General features: G+C 41.2%; 1 protein-coding gene across 1 annotated transcript in view; it reads right to left on the minus strand.

Annotated features, from left to right (window-relative positions):
• The window catches only part of LOC103800197 (galanin receptor type 1-like), a 12723-nt gene extending 5435 nt beyond the window's left edge, over positions 1–7288 (minus strand). The window contains exons 1-2 of the mRNA XM_009072568.1: positions 6573–7288; positions 4901–4966 (exon numbers count right to left, since the gene is read on the minus strand). Coding sequence (XP_009070816.1) covers positions 4901–4966; positions 6573–7280 — 774 coding nt within the window. The 5' untranslated portion in view covers positions 7281–7288. The remainder of the gene's footprint in view (positions 1–4900; positions 4967–6572) is intronic.
• Positions 7289–19682: the final 12394 nt, after the last annotated feature.

The raw sequence follows: 19682 nt of genomic DNA on the forward strand, positions 1-19682 counted from the left end.
AAACAACGTGCAGGATTTCACTTCTGAGTAATATTCTTTTGCTGGATGGATCCCAGGATCTTCCATGCTCCCTTGCTGTATTTACTGTTGTTCAAATGCCAAGGCCTTGAACATCACATTCATTGTCTACACAAAACCCTTCCATTTGCATGAACAATAGCCAGATAATTAGTTTAGCATATAGGGAAGAAATTACAGTGCAACTTTTGTCTGTCTCTCTTGGCCAAGTTGTTCAGGAATAGCTGTTTACCTGGAAGGAATTTTGCATGTTTTACCTTAAGCTCTTGTATGAACTTCAAAATGCAACACTCCAGGGAGTGTCCCAAATCAGCTGGGTAAGTATTTGTGTTTACTTAGCTCTGGGAACAACAAACACCTAATTTACTTACCCACCAGATAACTATGGTTTGCCTTTCTATTGTAGCTAACCAACAGAAAAGTTCAGTACTAATTTGGTATCTCTACATGGCTAGTTTGGTCTGTCAATTGGACCTTTTGGCCTCAAGGTCCTTTCAGGGGAGCTTGCAAAATAGCTGTGAGATTCACATCTCCAGAAACGTTCTTAAAAAAGTGTTTCAGATTGTTCAGTTCTTAAGGCTCATTGTTTGTTCTTTAAAGATGTACAGGACAGAACTGAATAAACACTGAGGAACCCTGGTGTGCTCCAGAGGCCAGTAAAACACCACAGGACCATGATCAGAGTAGACCTTGGTTAGCATTAATTTCCATTGTTAAATCATCTTATTTAAGGCAGATGTACCATAAGAGTTCCTGGGGCTGAGCTCTTATGAAACACTTTATAACAATGTCAGGCAGGGAGTTGTTAACTTTCCTTGGGGCCAAATTAGAGACTTGCTGTACTCTGCATAATGCAGAAAAGAAGCAACAGAACTGAAATGTACTTCATTTGTGATAGAGAGGTGCCAAGGATTTCTTAGCACATGGTCTTGCTGGCTGGCCGTGAGAAACAGTTATCCAAAACTGCAAAGAGGAATCCTGCAGCATCACACCATCTGAATTTTAAGGTTGGCAAACTTGTGCAATTAGCATGGCAGTAAATTGGGAAACAGGCAGTCATGTATCTCACCTGCAGGCACAGTCCTAGTTCATCATACAGAATTTCAGCCTAAGATTGCAAAAAAAGTTCTGAACTTCTTTCTTGATCTAATGCACGAATATTACATACAAATGCAAAAGCATATTAAATTCAGCATGTCCAACATTGACATGTAGGTGGCAAACGTATAAAAATTTCTAAGTAGGAATCTGAATTAAACATCAAACTCTTTTTATAGTAGAATATGAAGTCAGGATGCAACAAACTTTGTGCAAGGGAAAGGTTTATGTGCCAGAGCTCCTCTTAGTTGCGTGGGTAGCCAAAAAAACTTCCAAACATTTTAACTCTTAACTGGGACTTGCTTCTATCTTGGGATAACAGATAGTAGGCTCACTTGTCTGCAGTGCAGCTCTGCTGGGTGCAGGCAGCACACACCAGGGAGATCTGTAGGGAAGGGAACAGAGTGTGGGGGACAGACACATGCTGTGTCAGAGAAAGGTGGAGAGAGGGGCTGAGAAACAAGCAAGAGAGTTCTTGGAATAACAAATTCCTAGCATTGTAGTTCATTAAGCTTTGTTTCCATGGGCTGATTTATTAGAAAGCATTGATTTCATTTAAAAAGCATTGATCCAGATTACTGATAGTACCAAGTATCTGGGCAATGTAGCTAGGGAAGTCAGGCATATGCCTGCACAGCACTGGGATTGTTCATTTGGCTGTGGTGTCATCATGTCTTTAGAAGTCACCCTGGGTCTGCATCCAGCAATCTCTCACTTGTTCTGTAAGTGTTTGCCTTATCAAGATTCACAGATTTCCAGGATGTACTAATGGCAGATAAATTACCAGCTCCTCTGTGACCTTTCAGGTGGCTTGAATTTGGATTTGTCCCAGTAATACTTCCCACTGCATTTCTGTGTTCTGTGGCTCAATCTATGTGAATTGGGATGATGTCTCTTCTGTCTGTTATCAGTGTTTACAGGATCTGGGGGTGGAGGGAATGGTAGGGCTGCAGCAAGGTTCATGATCACTATAGATCCAGAAATAAGTCATGACATCTTAAAAATATCTGATCTGGTATTACTACATTTTTTTTTTTAGAAGCAGCCTATAATGGAGAATAATAGCAATGTGTTTCCAGCCAACGTGAAATTCTGTTAATGACAACTCCATTCCCTAAGTTCTATGGCATTTGCTTTCTTTCTTAACTATGTTTTATCTGGAAGTGTTTGATCTTGAGGAATCTGTATAGCAAAAAGCAGAAGAGATCTTAGAGTTTCTGAAATGCTGAATGACAAAACAAACCATTTGCAGTGGCAATGCTGGCAACAATTTCACTGGAAAATCTTGTTCAACAGGGACTCTGAAACCTTTACTCACGTATGTAGCCCAGACAAGTGTACATTTGAAGAAACAGCTGTTTGCAAAATTTACTACTTACCTGTTTAAAAACAAAACAACCCCAAACCCACAAGGCAAGCAGACCAAAAAAACCCCCAAACTGGAAAACCCAAACAGACCTAACCCAACCCCCTTTCTCTTAGGAGTGGCAGGAGGAGAATAGCTCAAGTACTCAGATTTCTTGAAATTATAGGAATGAAGCAGGAAATGAGTGGTCATAGTTCCAGACTATACTGTTTTGTACCAATGTGACACTTTGTTTTTCATATCAGTGTGGTCAAGATACACACTGTGAATGAATAGGTGTGAATCAGATAATTTCATCACCTCATATTGGAAGATTTTGTTGTTGTGCTACACTTTCTTTTGATAGATTAAGGCAATTAGGGTTTAGCCACTGAAGTCACTCCCATATTTCAGAAGAAACTAGGTGTTCTGTATATGCTAAATGAACCTTTAAAACATAGTGTAGGATTCATTTGTCAAACATCTTTGAGCAAAATAAGCAAATGCTTTTCTCTTAATCCCCAATGAAGTTTACAAATTAAAACCAAACTCTTGCATTAATGTACCAGCTAAGTACATATGAAGGAAGTTGGATTAACAGAGCTGACACACACATACAAATTTCCAATTAGGTTGTAATACGAAGTGTTCCTAGGAAGATGTGCTTTAAATGATCGACACTCTCACTCCTGTGTTTCAAGTGTACTTTGAAAGCATATACAGGAATTGAGTGTGTCTGCAACCAATCCAAGCAAGTGCTAAGAGTAGTGTTTGAACTAAAAAACACTTGAAATAAGTACACTAAAGATGCTACTTGACATGCAGGAAGGCTGGGTGGACAGTTTCTACACATGAAGTGCTGTAAGGAGACAAATCATGGAAGATGATGTGTGTCCATAGAGGAATTTATTTAATTTCTCTTTTATCTGAAAGGATCACCTATTTAATTAGGCTTAACTGTGCCACATGGAACAAGAATTGCTATCAGGTGTTTCAGAATTATGGCCAAGGAAATACTTGTGCTGCACCATTAACCTACTTGGACAGGTTAAATCAAAAGTATTTTTTAAAGATTGATCCTCTCAGCCATGTCTAATAAGGAAACTCAAGGTTGCAGAACCTGTTGAGCTCTTTTTGCATCTAACTGTGCAGGTCAAATCTGAAAACAATGCAAATGGATACATTTGAAAAAGGGTGTCATAAATGAAATTTTTCTTTACAGGAAGGTCACAGTAGTAATTTTCAGCTGTTGGTAGCATTCTCTTCAAATACAGCAAAAAAATGGATATTGTGCAATTCATGTATAGGTAAGGAAATTCTGGAGGGGAATTTAAGCCAACCAGTTTAGGGATTTGTTGGTGATTTTGTGACCTAAAGCAACTTCTTGTGAAGTCCTGAAATTATTCTATCGTAAATGACAGTGCTTCTTAGCACTTTATTTTCTGTATTTTACATTAACTAAATTGTCGAGAGATCCTGGTTGCCTTTTCTCATGGGAGCTGTTAAATACATAAAACTGACTCTGCTTTCTGTTTGTAGTCTGCACTATTTATCCAGAAATTATAGTCTTGGTTCTCAAATTTTAATTCACAGTATATCTGTGGCAGCATCAATATTTATCAGAGAGTTGGTAGGCAAAAAAATTAAACCCACAGTGTTCTTCAGTGCATTTTGTACCATCTAGGTCTGCTGGTGTTCCTGCAGCAGGCAATACACAGCAGCTCTTTTTTTTTGTGTAAGGTATTGCCTTAGAAAAGGTGATTAAAAGGATGTTTATCAGAACCTACATGAAGTTAATGAGCTGGACTAATAACATTAATCTTTTCCCCTTTCATGTCAGGTAAATCTGAAGTTGCACTACTGAGATAGGTGAGTTTTGCTGCCTGAAAACTTCTGTTAATTACGGTTTATTCACTCTAAGATTCTTAGACAGGAAAGAAAAATCAATCCTTAACATTTCCCCCTGTAAATACTTGCAATTCTGCTTATTTCATACACACTGAGGTAGAGATATATCTTTGGCTTGCGAAGGGATCAAACCAGGATCTGAACTGAAGTACTTCATATTCAGAGTTCTTAATGTATTTTCTTTTTAGCTTGCTGAGTTGTACTCAAAACACCTAGAAACCTTTATAGTCTGAGTATGTTACTGGCTGCCAATGTAAAAAGATTGTATTCACAGGATTCTGTTATAACACAATGAATCAAAGGCAGAGTATGTATATAGAGCTCAAATAGCATTTCAATCATGGCAACTTTATGTACTGTGTCTGTTAAAGACAGAACAAACTGTCAACATGAATTCTAAACCTGAGCTGAAAAACTGGTACATGAATAAACTTCTGTTTGTGGATGGAGCTTGAAAAGGCAGTTAGTTATATAAACTTGGCAAATCTATTGTATTATAGCCAATGTACAGATTAAACCAAAGATATTTACCTTCTTCTTTGATCTCTCTGACTTCTTGGAAATGTTCTTTACTTTTGTATGGAGATGATATAAGACCTTGGGAGGAAAAAAAGGAACAATATATTGAATGGAAAATGGAAACTTTAGTTAGTATTAGAACTTCTCATAAAAGCACAAAAAAAATCAAATAATCATTTTAGTATGACTTCAAAGATTAATTTGATGCTTTGAGACTTTTAATTCTAAACTCTCCACAGTCCTTTCTCTTTCAAGAAACAAGGTTTGGAAAGAGCATTAAAACTGCTATGCTTCCACTCGTTCAGTGTGTATTAAGAGCTCAGCTGGTACAACGTAGAAATCCACAGGACTGTTTCCATGGATCTGGAATTTTAGATTGTGCCTCAGACTATCTACGTTTATTCCCTAGGCTGATCCTATCCACAGGCAGAGAGCAGGCTGCTAGTTTTGTACCCTGGTGTGACTGTCCTGCTGCTCCTGAACTCAGTGCTAACATCTGCTGCATTGGAGTGGGCTCATCTTTCCGAGGGAGAGTCATAAGGAATGTTAGAGCACTGTAGGGAATTCTCAATTAACAACATCTAGATCTAGCTTTGGAAACCTGTTTACAGCACAGCCAGAACCTGGAAATGTTTATACTTTGGCCTTTGGAGCTAACAGACTAAATTTTCTAAAGCAATTAATGAACAAAAAGGTGCCTTTATTAAATGCAGCTTCCCTTCCAGTTGCTGCTGTGCTCACCTAGAGCAGTGAGGGGACAAACAGCTGGAGCTACAGTGGTGGGAGTTAGGAGCTCTAGTGGCTTTTTTCTCTTGTGACAAGCAAAGCCTTAGGTTTAGAGATTTTTAGCTTAAATCTAAGTACATCGTCCTGTCCTTAACTGAAGATAGCAAAGCAGATTAATACTGAAAGTAATGTACTTTCTGATTAAACAGATTTGAACTTAAATTCCAGGTAAACTTTTTTTCCCCCCAAGAGGTTACACCTGCAACTGACTAGTGACAAGGAAGTCCAGTCCCTGGCAGACTTGTGGCACTCCACAGTAGGGAGCTAATTAACTCAAAATTCACAGAAAACTCCTCCTGCATGCCAACACAGCTCACAGACTTCCCAACAGTCTTAAACATGCTAAAGATCAGTAAGGGAAAAACAAAACTTAGAGCAGCAGCAATACATAAAAAGAAAGGAAAAGATTTCTCACTGAATAAAACTCTGAACCTAAGATCTCTTTTTGTAAGCCTTTGCAAGTCACTGTGTCTAAGCTTTGTTCCCAACTTAAAGAAAAAAAAAGAAGAGAGAGAGAAATCAGGGTGATGTCTTTTTCTAATACTGTTTCTCTATACTCTCTGCACAGTTTATCCACCCATGGACTTTTCCTCTTGCCATGGACAAACATTTGTGATTTAGAAAGAACAAAATAAAAAATAGAAGAACAGCAAGAGTCTTTAAGAGGTTTGGGTGTCAGGCTGGGTGTCATTTTAGTAGCTGTAATATTTTTTGTGAGCTGGTGTAATTCCATTCTCTGTTTTCCTTCCCTCCCCTCACCTCAGATTCCATACCAAGAAAGAATATGGAAAGGGTTGGATCTATTATTTTGCTGGGTATCTTGAGTGTACACATAAAGCCACCAAGATTCTGGGATCTTTCCCTCTATTTAAACATCATTCCCATCCCTCACACCCACCTTGGCATAGCAGCAGGTGATGAGCACCAGGGGCAGGAGGTATCCCACCAGCAGGATGGTAATCTTGTACATCTGCTTGGCCGTTGAACCATGTGCCCAGTGCTCCCAGCAGAAAGAGCTGTTGGGTGCTTGCTGATGACCACTCATGAGGGCCTGGTGCTGGGCCACAGGGATGGCAATGAGTAGGGACAGCAGCCAAATGACACCCACGCCGAGGGCAGCGTTGCGCTTGCTGCGGATGCAGAGCGAACGTTTGGCGTGGACCACTGCGATGTATCTGTCCACAGACATAGCCACCAGGGTGAAGATGCTGACCAGCATCGTTGCCATGGCCAAGTAGTGAACCCACTTGCAAAAGAAAGCACCAAAGATCCACTCTGGCAGGGAGTAGATAGTGGCCTGGAAGGGGACACAGAAGAGCAGAAAGGAGAAGTCTGCAATGCTTAAGTTCAGGATGAAGATGTTGGTAGCACTGCGTGATGGGCGACCCCCAGGCCGGAGACGCCCCAGAACAACCAACACTAATGTGTTCCCCACCATTCCCAGAAGAAAAATCAAGCCAAAAAGCACTGGTACAATCACCACCTCGGGGCCTCCCCTGGTTGCTCCTGCCCAGCATGTTGGGACCCCTGTTTGGTTGGTCTCAAGGCTGCACTTGCTGGTGTTGGCTCCAAGGGAAAGCACCAAATTGCCTTCCTGCTCCTCCATGACCAGGCAGCTTGGGGAGCAGGCTCTGCAGCCCTGACTGCTGCCAGGCAGATCTCTGTTTGTTAGGGGTGGCCAGAGGTGAATGCTTTTCCAATGCTCTGGGTCTTTCCTTTGGGAAGCAATTTTCTTCAGATGATTCTTCCAAGTGGCTGGTGCAGATTATTCCAGGGACTGGCATAAAAAAAAGGGTTGAGGAATTTGTGTCATCCAGGAGGTAAATTGCAGTTTTGGTAGCTGGTGCTGGAAAAGCTCATGTGGCAGAGAAGAAGTCCGTGCCAGGAGGGCTGAGGATGAGGCAGCCCGGAGAGCTTGGAGCAGCAGCAGCTCAGCTCCCCCAGGCCCCTCCTCTGCTGCTTCCCTCCCACTCCCCCTGGGGCTGGGGCTGCCTTACCTGTGCCCAGCGCCGTGCGGAGCTTCGGCAGCCACAGCAAATGTTATCTGTGCCCTGAGCCCTCCAGAAAATAACCCCTGACCAGCTTTGTTCCCCTGCATCTCTGCCCATGAGCGCGAAGGGCAGAACAAAAGTTCTCACCCAAAGGGATGGATAAGCAGCTGCTGCTGAGCGATAGTGTGTGCAGTTCTGTGAGGAGCAGCATTGGAATCGGCTGCACGAAGAGGTAAAAGGCTACAATATGTTTTGTTTCTTTGCTTCGTAGTCTTTAATGTTCTCCCGTTAGCAATATGAATAGCTTTGTTTTCAACACAGAAACCTGGGAGAGCTTTAGATTCAACAGCTGGATCCTGACACTTCTGGGATATCTGCCCAAATTCCTCAGTGCCTGAATATTCATGGTCCTTGTTGATCCAGCTGTGAAGAAGTTTTGGGTTCAGTCCAGTAGTGCCAACAGCATCTGCACTAGAAAAAGAAATGTTCAGTCTTGGTAGCTGTGAGCAGCTGTAATTCCCTGCCAGCGAACAGAGAAATGGATTCAAAACCTCCAATTTTATGAAAGATTAATGGCTCAGCTATTGTGGGTTTTATGCTTCCTTACAGAAAGAGTAGATATATATTTTAGAAGGTAGTAAGTAACTCAATGGTTTGTTTCCTCATATTTATTAAGGGATTCTGTGAACTTTGCAGGCAGTGAGGAGGGACTAAGTTTAGGCAAACAGCGATTTACAGATGCAGGACAGCAGCCTGCAGGGGAATACTCGTCTCTGTTTCCAGGGGTTACAACCCTAGGCACCTGGTCAGAGTGGGCCACTACCCTGGGGATGGGAGGGATAGACTGGAGCCCCTTAATTTTTGAAGCAAAGTTCAGTAAGTGAAATTTGCACTGTCCTGTGACTTGTTCCTAAGCTCTTGCTGAGAGGTGATAGTGCTGCCTTCCTTTGCTTGCTCTGGGTATACCTTTGTTTAAAAACTGTTCTGAAGCTAAACTCTGTATTTCCCCCCATAGCTTTGAGGCTAGTTATGAGGTTGAGGTGAGAAGTGGCCAAGGAGGGAAAAACATCTAAGTTGCAATGCAAAAAAATTATCTCCCCCTGTCGTGTGCCAGTGAGCAGATCACTGGATGCTGCCTGCAGCTCTCTCGGTCTTCTATGGCCAGGCTGCCTTGCATGTCGTGGCACAGCACCTCCTTTTCCCAAACTTTTTGCCTGCTGGGATCTCTGCTGGGACCGTGCCTGCCCTGGGGCTGTGCTGCAGTCTGAGTGCCATCTACTGGCATTTGGCCTCCTTCAGGCAGCTCCTGCTGCAGCCCTTGGCCTTTCTTTCCTTCAAACATTCAGTCACTTCTGTAACTAACTCTATCTACTGTTGTTTTCCTCTCATCCTTATGCATGTACATATCCTTAAACTTAAATATGTTTGCTTTTCTTTTTGTGATAATACGTGACCACTATAAGGTTCCTTCTTGTAATACTATTCATGTCACTACATGTAACATTTTGGAGAAGGCTATTGAAAGTGATTTCCATGGCTCTCTCTGTATTTTAGATGTTTGGAGGTTTTGTGTTTTTTTCCCCCCTTTTCTTTAGTGTGCAGTCATGCCAGAAAAAATTATTTAAGAAGCACTTGTAGCAATCACAGCAAGGAGAGCATGGATGTTTGCCTTTTAGTGGGTTTGGGCAAAATAATGAAAACTGGAATATGTGTGATTTCTAGTGCAGGGGATCTGAGCCAACACATGCAGGAATTTGAGAACTGCTGTGTGTGTCACCTGCAGAACAAACACAGCTTTACAGATCTAAAAGGTTGTGGGGCACTCTTAGCAGAAAATGGGCAGAGCACAGCACAATTCTGGCAGTGAGGAGAGACAGATCATAGGATTGTTTAGATTTGTAAAATAAATCTTTAAAAATTGCCTAATTTCTTACAGAAGGGACATTACCAGGTTTCTTCTCCATCCTCAGAATTCTATTCAATTTTTTTAAAAAACTGGACTGCTCCAAAATATTTTTTTTTAAAACTGGACTGCTCCAAAATATTTTTTTCAGATTCCTGTGAGAGCCTTATAACTGGGGGAGTGGGAGGGAAGGTGAATATTCTGGATGGGAAGTGGCAGTCACCTACTGAATTAGACATCCAGTAAATTAGGTGCAAGAACTCATTTTCACTAGGGAGCTAAGATGCTGCAAATCTGACTTCAAATGGAGGCTGGCTGGTGTGGGAGTATTCCTGGCTGGTCTTACCTGGGAGGAAATAATTTCTGGTTTTAGCTTTCTAATTTCCAGCTTTCCAATAAGCTGAAAACTTATCCTGAAAATGTGCTTACCCTGTGTAAGGAATTAAAGAATATGGTTGCCAGCCTCAAACACTGTTAAGGTTACGAAAGGGACTCGCCCTAAGATAAGATACACTAGCCACCAGGGCATGAACTTGAGATAAGCACAAAGGAGATGAGTTTGAGCCAATTCCAGGCCTGGCAGAGGTGACATCTGGTTTGCACATCCTGATTAATGTATCTGGACAAAAAAATTCCCACTGTGGCAAACTGTATACACATACCACTGGTCAAACAAAGATCACCCCAAATTATCAGACAGGTGTTATCTGCGACCACCAAACGCCCACCCCGAGGGAACATGCACACCAGGCATGCCCATCCTCCCTCCACAGGCAAATGCAGGCACACCCATCCTCATTTGGTATGTAAATTAGGACTACACCTTCATGAATACCTGGAATTTGGACTGTATAAAGGCAGTACTCCCAGACAAACAGCCTAGAGCCACCACCACCACCAGAAAAACTACCCAGGACCCCCAGCAGGGAGAAGCCCAGGGTGAGGAAGGACCAACACAACATTGCTGGATCCACAGGTGTTGACTACCCCTCTCTGTCTCTCTCTCTTCCCCCGCTCCTTTCTATTTCTTTCTATCTCTCTGCTTCACATTTATTGTTAAATAAAAGCCATATTATTATATGGTTAATGCATCATTGACTTTGGCATATGGTTTTGTTTGCACCTTAACTTGGGCAGAGGCATCTCTCACTAATTGCATCATAACACCATGGCATTCAAAAGTACCAAGAAGGTAAAGATTCCTTCTTCTGTTTCCCTCTTTGTACCACTTCTTAACTGCTTTAAATAATGTGTTTTCATCGGGGAGAAATTCCCTGCCCTCGAGAATTCTCAGCCCAAATTCAGCCAGAAGGGAACTGGCCATGCCAAGACTAAGCACTTGCCATAAGACCTATTCATTAGTCCAACTAGGAGAAGGTCAAGTCACTTGACTCAGTACAGGAGCACAAATAGTAAGTGAACCTGTGATGTCTGATTTACTGGGAACATCCTGTTCTGTGTGTTACTTTAAAATTTATGGTGTTTCACTGTAAACCAGAAACAATGCACTGTGGAGAGAGATGCATGAAATATTTCAGCTCTACAAATTCTGCTGTTCTTTGGAAACTCTATTGCTTCTTAGATCAATGCAACAAACATGTAAGCACGAGTGAGAATATGTAGGAAAAGGAAACTGAATATTCTCGGCAACAAACATTTAAGCATGAGTGAGAAGATGTAGGAAAAGGAAACTGAATATTCTCTGTGATAGGGAAAAAAAAGGTAAAAGTCTGACAGACATCACCTAGATCAAGACTGAGCTGGTAGCCAGATGCTGTTGCCTTTGCCTGAGTTGATGTGTGCTACATAAAAGCTTTGGACTCATATGCTGAGTCCGTGCCTAAACAGCCATCAGAGGTGTCTTGTTGAAAGAGGACAGAACTGAACTCCTATGGATAATTTTTCAATCCTACTGTAAGGAGAAGAGAGGGAGAATGTCAGCCCTAGGAATAAGGATAGGGAGGAAAAAACCAAAACATTAGATGGTAGTATTTAAATGGTAACATTTTGAGCTCGTGTAGGTACAAAGTAATTTGTCCATTTTCTGATTGCTAATGGGTGCTTCAGCTCCTAATTGCACTGACTACCAGGTATGTTGTAAAGCACTCTTACTGTTTTGATTGTCATGGTTCAGCTTTTTGATACCTGTGCATTAGCTCTCTAAGCCTCTTGACTTTGAATAGAAGGAGGGCACTCAAGCATAACAGCAAGCAAGAGCCTTACTGTCACACTGTTCTCTCTCCAAAGAATGTGGGTTACATCTCAGTTCAGATCCGTTTCAAGAAAAACAAACAGACATCCTGCACAAAAGTCCAGTTTGTGGCTGTGAGTTCTGCAGCTGTCTTGGTACACTGTGCTCTTTAGAAGGCTGACATGGGCTGAAAAGCCCTTCAGGCTGAGTAATGAGCTACCTAAATGCAACTATGATGAAACAAGTAATGGTAGGTCTGAAATCTCTGCACATGGAAAGAAGTAATGGTAGGTCTGAAATCTCTGCATTTGGCTTGTACAAACCCTCTCCAGTTATGATCCCAACCTGGTTATGCCCAAGAGAAGGTGCAGTGTCCATTCCTCTTGAAGTATGACCCCAAGAGGGGCAGGAAGTCCTGCTGCCTGCTCTGCATACTTAAAGTATGACCCCAAGAGGCGCAGGAAGTCCTGCTGCCTGCTCTGCATATTTTGGCCCCAAAAAAGAGCCCAGATTCAATTCCTTTCCAACACTGCACAATCCCTTTCCTACATTGCATCTAGTTATCTCCTAAATGAACTGAGACCTTTATCCTCTGGTAGTTATTTGTCCACCAGGCCATAAGCTGAGCTGTACAGGGTAGTCTGGCTCATGTAGGACCTATGAGTGCTGCAGCAAGTACAAACATCATAGGGCCAGAAGAAAAAAAATAACTGACCATTCAAGCTAGGCACTCGGTGGAGGAAAGAGCAGGTCATAAGTGTGACTTCTCTGCTTCATGAATTTTAGGGTTAAAATGGGTAAGTAAATCCTTTCCTTCACCTTTTGTGAGCTGTAAGGTTTGAGTCTCTTGGGTGGTGATAAATACCCTACAAATTACTTTTGCCTTACCTAGAATTTATAATCAAAATAAACCAGCTCTGAACAGACAAAAGCATTGTAGCCACACTGTTTGCAGACCTTCTCCTGCAGTTTAATTTTTGCAAGGTAGATAGAGTTGCTTAACAAAGTGTATTATCCATTTATGACCAGCCAATGGACTGAGTAACAAATGATGCTTTTGGCTCTAATAGAAATGATGTTGGAAGCTACAGTAATAAAGACTGTAGGGCATAGAGTATTGGCAGGTACATATAAAACTAGAACAAGAAAATGCCAAAACCATAATAAATCTCAAAACAGGATGCTTGTTGATACTTGTTTGGTGTACTGTAGAGAACAAGGAACATGTTCTGTCTGTGTCATCAGATTCAAGAGAATGTATCTCTTCCTGTGTGCTCCTGTGGTTCTGTGTACAGCTCTTCTGTGAACTGAGTGTGATCAAAGTGATCTGAGTGATTTTTCACATTTTGGCCTCAACAGAAAAGAACAAGATGTCTCAATTTGGGTCCTAATGTGATATATTTGTAAACAATTATACGACTCCATACAAATCCCAATGCACAGTCTCAGGAGATGTACCTGTGCTGTGAAAGGTAGAAGCACAGTGTCATTCTGGAGAGGTGCTGCTCCCCTTTTTAAGTACTAGACTTGGTGTTTACATGAAGATAAGAAGGTGCTACAGCTTCACTGGAGTGTATGAGCTTGGTCCAGCCTGACTGAAAAACAGGTAATTCTAAGCCAACATGGGCACACTTAGTTAGCCTCTCATGGTGATATCCTGGTTCAAGGCTGGTTCACAAACCTATTTTTCCTGTGTGTGTATCAACTTGACTTTACCAAACTGGTTGGACAAGATCACTGGTCCATTCATCTCCTAATACTTTTCTTTCTGTAAAAAGATATACTGTGTACTGGTCAGCTCTGGAGCACAACAAAATTCTGCAATAGTTCTGAGCAAGTCGTGATCTCTTGCTGTGCAAATAAACCTTTTACTCAGTCACTGCAGACTGTATCACAAAATGCTGCTTATTACAAAAGGAGAGATGTAAGTGTACATGCTGCGCTTTAATGTCAGCTTAGCAAAAAGTTTCCATGGTGATTTGCTCTCACATAGCTGCAAGGGAGCTCTCTTTCCAATAGAAGCACAGCAATTTTCTATCTACTGCCTTATTCAGATGACTGCCAAATTCCTCAATTACAGAAACCTGTTCTTAAGCATCACAATATGTTGTAGAGATTATAAAGTGCCACAGAAATCATGGATCCTAAAGTAGTAAATTTTCTGGTCTAACAAAGCCATCCCAAGACAAAGGTACATCAAAGTTTCTTAATGCTTATGTGATAACTAACTAACTAAATACAGGATCTCTTCTTTGCCCACAGCCCTGGATGTTTAAGAGCACATGATTGTGCTTCATGTCAGATTCTGAGGCAGCTGACTTAAAATCACTGGCAGCAAATGTGAGATGTTTTAGATTGGAGTTAATAATTTCTCTGAAAGCCTCTGACAGACTGAATGAGCAATTTTTCTTAGTTTCCAGTTTGTTCAGTGTGGTCTGGACAAGAGGCACAACTAGTGATAGCTATAAATTGTTTTGCCCTTCCTGTAAAATTGGAAGTAGGAAGTGGCAGAAATAGAGCTTTGAGAATTCTGCCTTTAAACAGGGAGTAGTGCTTATATAGAAATCCACAGAGTGGGAAAATTACTTTTTTTTTTGTTTCATTTTCTGTTTGTAACTGTTTCTGGAAGTCTTTATAGACTTTAAACTACCAAAGAACCTCCCATCACCACCCCCTTCAAGTGTGAACTCACTCCAATTTAAGACCTGAAATTAACACTGTGATCAGTAGTCTCCCATCACCACCCCCTCCAAGTGTGAACTCACTCCAATTTAGGACCTGAAATTAACACTGTGATCAGTAGAAGAAACAGATGGAATTAAATTTGCAATAGTTAAGACTGACTGTATTATTATTTTTATGCAAATTGAACCCTTGGTACATGGATTTTCCTCTCCTTAAGATGCTGTTAAGTTTCTAATAAAAACAGGGGTAGCTGTGCTTAAGAAATGCCAAACTGTCAGCCTTGGAGATTGCAATCTTTACACAAGACACCAAGTTTGAATACTTGGTAAGCAGAATTTGCAATACTATGTTAATGTGGCTTGTCCTTAAGCGATCACACTGTATGTGGCTTCAAAGCTGATTTGCAGACAAAACTATACCCATGCCAAATGCTGGAGTGCTGCTATGCAGTGTAGATGATGCCAGGAGCTGGTAGAATATAAGGGTTTTGTGGAGAAACCAAACTGTAGTTCAAAAATGACTGTCACAGCAGGCATCTGCATTTGGAGTCCTGCTTTCCCAGCTGTAGGAATCTGTAGTTTAATCTGTGCTGGTAGCAGTAACACTAGTGGTTTGGATGTGTAAGTATTGAAATGAATGGAGCTGCTCTGGGCTAGAACAAGCCTTCCTAGCATGAAGAATAGTTCCAACATATAATGTTATCCTCTGTGTCCTGACAGCAGCTGGCATGAGTGTAAGTGGTGCAGTTATTTTATAGCTTCTCAGCTTGCTCCAAAATATGTGTGAGGTGAATATAACATGATATAAACATAGGGAAAGCTACTATCAGGGTGAGACAGCTGTGCAACAACATTCTGGACAATAAAGATAGCTCTTGGGGTGTTTATTAAGAGTCCAGTCCTGCCAGATGGACTCCACAGGAAGGAGCCACAAATGCTAAATTATAAGAATTACCATACACAAACAGCTGCTAATGCTCATTCAGGGCTATTGGAATAAAATTTTAGAAGAAATCTGATTGTGAGCCAAAGGAAGAATTTGGCTTTTAGCAGCTTTAAAAATCAGTTACATTGTGCATCTGCAAAGAGGTGAGCTGTTAAAAGCCCAAGAAGGAGTTTAGTGGATCAAGAAACTCTGTTCTTGAACAAGGAATTGGTAAGGTAAGTTTTTCTGGAGTTATCTGGTCACATAGAGTTTTAGATAGAAATCAAATCAGAGATTAAACTTGACTTTGCAATGAGAGAAAATTCAGAAAATGGGAAAAATAAATTGCAAGTAATTATGGTTATGTGATATTTACCTACTTTGGAAGATACAGATGAGAATTTGAAAAGTTTGAAAGTTAACAATGAAACATGAGCTAGAACTAGACCACAAATGGGAAAATGAATCCGAACCTGTTATTTGCTGCTTTAAATTAAATATAGAAGACATTGTCCTGCCACAGACATAAAAATGACTCTGGCCTGGAACAAGTGTCAGATTAGACAGAGAAAACATTTGTCTTTTCCCTTGATGTTTCATTTCTATTGTTTAGGGTTCTTTAATCCACTTAAGTGGATGGTAAATGCTGATAAGTGAAGTTTGCCAAATTAGCAAAGTGCAGCAGAATTCCCAGTGGGAATTGCTGTTTAAGTTTGCCAATTTGTGGGAACCAGAGGGCTGATGAGGACTGTAAGTTCCAGTTAAGGCACAACTTGTGCAACAGCCCTGTGGGAGTCTCGATTGTGAGCTGGTCATTTCTCTGCAATGGAATTATAAATGAAAACAGGGTGTTCTTTGGGTTTTCTGTAGAAATATGAAGTAAAATCAAAACGATGATAAACTTCTTGTGAAAATTTGCTATCATGATTTTGCACGTATTTCATTTTTTCCAAACTTTTAGCTCCCGCAAAGGGAGTGAGAAGTCCCAGTAGGTTCAGAGACATAAGTACCTTTGAAAAGGTCACCTGTACCTTGTGAGCATTTGGACCTTTACAAATATCATACAATGGCACTGTAAGCCCTGATTAAAATGCAGCAGGTATAGTAACAAGAGGTAGACATTTATCGGCTTAGGTATAATCAATGTAAATAAGCAAGGCTACATAATCTTTTTCCTCAAAGACATTGAAACTTCCACTGGATGAGAGCCTGAGTCACTTTGAAGCTACCTCAGCTGGGATCTGGTTTGTGGAGTAGATGACATCCCCCCAGAAATCCCTTCCAACCTAAATTATTCTGCTATAAGAGGCCCCTATTTCTGAACAATATAAAGTGAGTGAACACATCATCAGTGAGTGAGCAGATGTCCCACGGAGGCTGCCACAAGAGGGGGGAACTGCCTCGAACACGGCTCAGCACGAGGCTTGTGGCTTCCCACGTGGGTGGTAGCAGAGCTGAAAGCTCTCAGACTTTGCCTCTCTCAAAGGGGCAATTTCTAAACCTTGTTGCGTGTGAAGCCTGTGACATGAGCTAACCGAACCCAGGACGTTTCTTGGTTGCTGCTCTAATCCAGGCAGAGCTGGTGCTCAGCATTAGCTGCTGCATCCAACACTGAGGGATGTGGATTTCAACTCTGCTGCATTATTCTAAGAAGGTAACGTGCTCCAAGGAGCCTTTAGATAAACAACCAACCAGCCAACCAGCTATAAATCTCATGTCAGCTTCTGCCTTTTGACTCTGCTCAGTCAGCATGGAGAAAAGCTACGTGGGTTTTGTATTTTAAATGCTCTTTAAACAGGGATGTTAATGAACCATATTCTAATTTTGTGTAGTGCTTGCAATATTCCTTCAGTTTTCAAGAACTGATCTCTGAATATACTTATGTGCCATTTTTTACCTAGACATTTTCAAGGGCAAATGAGTTTTACTGTCAAAGTATAAAGAATATTTTGCATGAAACCTGTAAGATACTTTTATATAGCAAATCTTTGGGAAATTCTTGTAGCTACAAAAAGTTGCACTTTTGTACACATACACAGAATGGAGATCTGGTAATGTGTAGATAAGTGTCATTTCTTTTAGCAGCCAAATCACTGGGAGAACATGTAGGTATACTTTCTGTTTAAAAATCTTTCTGAAAATTGCTATGGACTTCATATGGATGAAAAAACAGTAAATATTTGGACCAAAATCTACAACGTGTAGCAGTTTTTATACCATCAGAACAGTCTTAATGTGTGAAAAAGGTTTGCTACTTTCTCATTAAGCATTTTGAACTGACAAATTATGTGGATTTCTGGAATAGCATTTATACCATACCAAGCCAGAGCAGGTAAAAATTTACAAAATCTTTGTTTTCCCTTTAGAGCTGTTCTGTCAGGATCTGGCAGAGTTCTAGAGGTTCAGGTTGCAGATCTGACCTGTCTTTTGATTTGAGGAATTTGAAACCAAAACATGCCTGCAGAAACTGTCTCAGACAACACTCCCAGGCACATGGTGTGATTATCAGGGATGTCTTGTGCAGGGCAGGAGTTGGACTAGATGATCCTCATGGGTCTCTTCCAACTCTGATTATTCTGTGATTCTGTGAACTAATTTGCCTTTGTGGTCCTAACTTTTCAGAATTCTGATGCTTGGGCAATTTTTCAACCTTTTCTTTTTAACATTTGGCATGCTGAGCTGCCACAAACAAATGTAACATTTTCTAGATTAGGATTTTTTTCACTGCAGTAACACAGTCTGTATTTGTGGTAAAAGGGCAAGTCTGTATTTGTGCTTTGACATTTGAGGGAAATCTCTGTGGCTGCCACAAAGCAGAAAAGAAACAAATTCTGATTGCCCTCTATAGTTTTGTAGAAGTGCTGTTCCACTAAAGGTTTTGGGTTTCACAATGCATGTGTATTTCTGATGCCTATTTATGGAAGAAAAGCTTCTATTCTAAGACTGTACTCCTGTGTGAGGAAGGATTTTGGGGATGGTTGTTGGGAGTCTAGTAATCATTGTTCATAGAATCATAGAATGTCCTGAGTTGGAAGAGACCTACAAGGATCATCAAAGTACAACTCCTGGCCCTGCACAGGACACCCCAACAATCCCACCATGTGCCTGAGAGCCTTTTAATCAGGAAACTACGGACAGCACTGGTGTCTCCCCTCAGTCTCCTCTTCTCAAGGTTGAACAGATCAAGTGCCCTCAGTCACTCTTCATACAGCCCCTCTTGACCCTTCACCATCCTCGTGTCGCTCCTTTGGGTGCTTTCTAACACCCTCATATCCATATTATACTGTGGTGCCTAAAACTGCCCCAGGACCGAAGTCACTCCAGTGCAGAGTGGAGTGGGACAATTCCCTCCCTTGACCAGCTGTCGACTTGTGGACTCAAGTCCTGCAAGGTCTGAGAGCACATGGACTGTGCAGAGCCTCAGTTTCCCAGTTTATAAGTTTTTGAAGTTGTGAGATCTTTACACATCCATGACTCATTCTCCCCTGTTATCACAGGATCTCTACCAGCAATGACCACACCAGCACAGACTTTTGAATAAGATTGCCTTACACATTGGCTCTGTTTTCTGGCATTATCTACTACTTTTTCTCTCCCTCTATTATTTCCCCACCTTCCTCAAATTTCTCTTGCTGGTTATATTGCAACTTTGCACTTCTCCATCTCAGGGCTTGTTGGAGGTCTTGAGTGCTCCCCCCACTCCCTCTTCCTGCTCTCTTTTTCCATCTCAATTTCTCAGAAACCCACTCTCTCCTCAAAATCTTTCATTATTTAAGGAATAGGGAGAATCCATGCTTTTGCCAGTGGTCAGCAAGGCAGATTCTACCTAGGTCACCTTCTGTCTGTGCTGTTGTGACTGAGCTGCTGCCATGACCTGGTAATTCAGAGCTCCACTAGGATTATCTACATGAGATCTCAGCATAACTGGACTGTGGAGGGGATCAACCTTCTTCATTTTTCAGTATATGTTACTAACTCCAGCCGTGAGCTCTATTTTATTACATGTTGTATGTTTCACTTGGCACAACAATTCATCAAATTTGAGTATTAATGTAACAGCTGTTAAGTGTTTTAATAAAAAATAAGGCAGAAAATAAGAACCTCAAAAAGAATATGAAAGAAATGCTAACCTTAACTGAGATTTGCTCCACTCTAAAGAGCAGCTGTTTACTGAACCTTATGCACTGAGGTCTGACCTGCCTGCTGGAAAGGAGACAAAGGTCAGGCAGTTTGCTCATACTCCCAAACATGGTAAATGAAAAGCATGCAGAAAAACTTTCATTTTTTACTGTGAAACTTTCCTTTAAAATCTAT

The sequence above is a fragment of the Acanthisitta chloris genome, unplaced genomic scaffold (assembly GCF_000695815.1).
Source record: "Acanthisitta chloris isolate BGI_N310 unplaced genomic scaffold, ASM69581v1 scaffold8784, whole genome shotgun sequence".
Taxonomy (NCBI): domain Eukaryota; kingdom Metazoa; phylum Chordata; class Aves; order Passeriformes; family Acanthisittidae; genus Acanthisitta; species Acanthisitta chloris.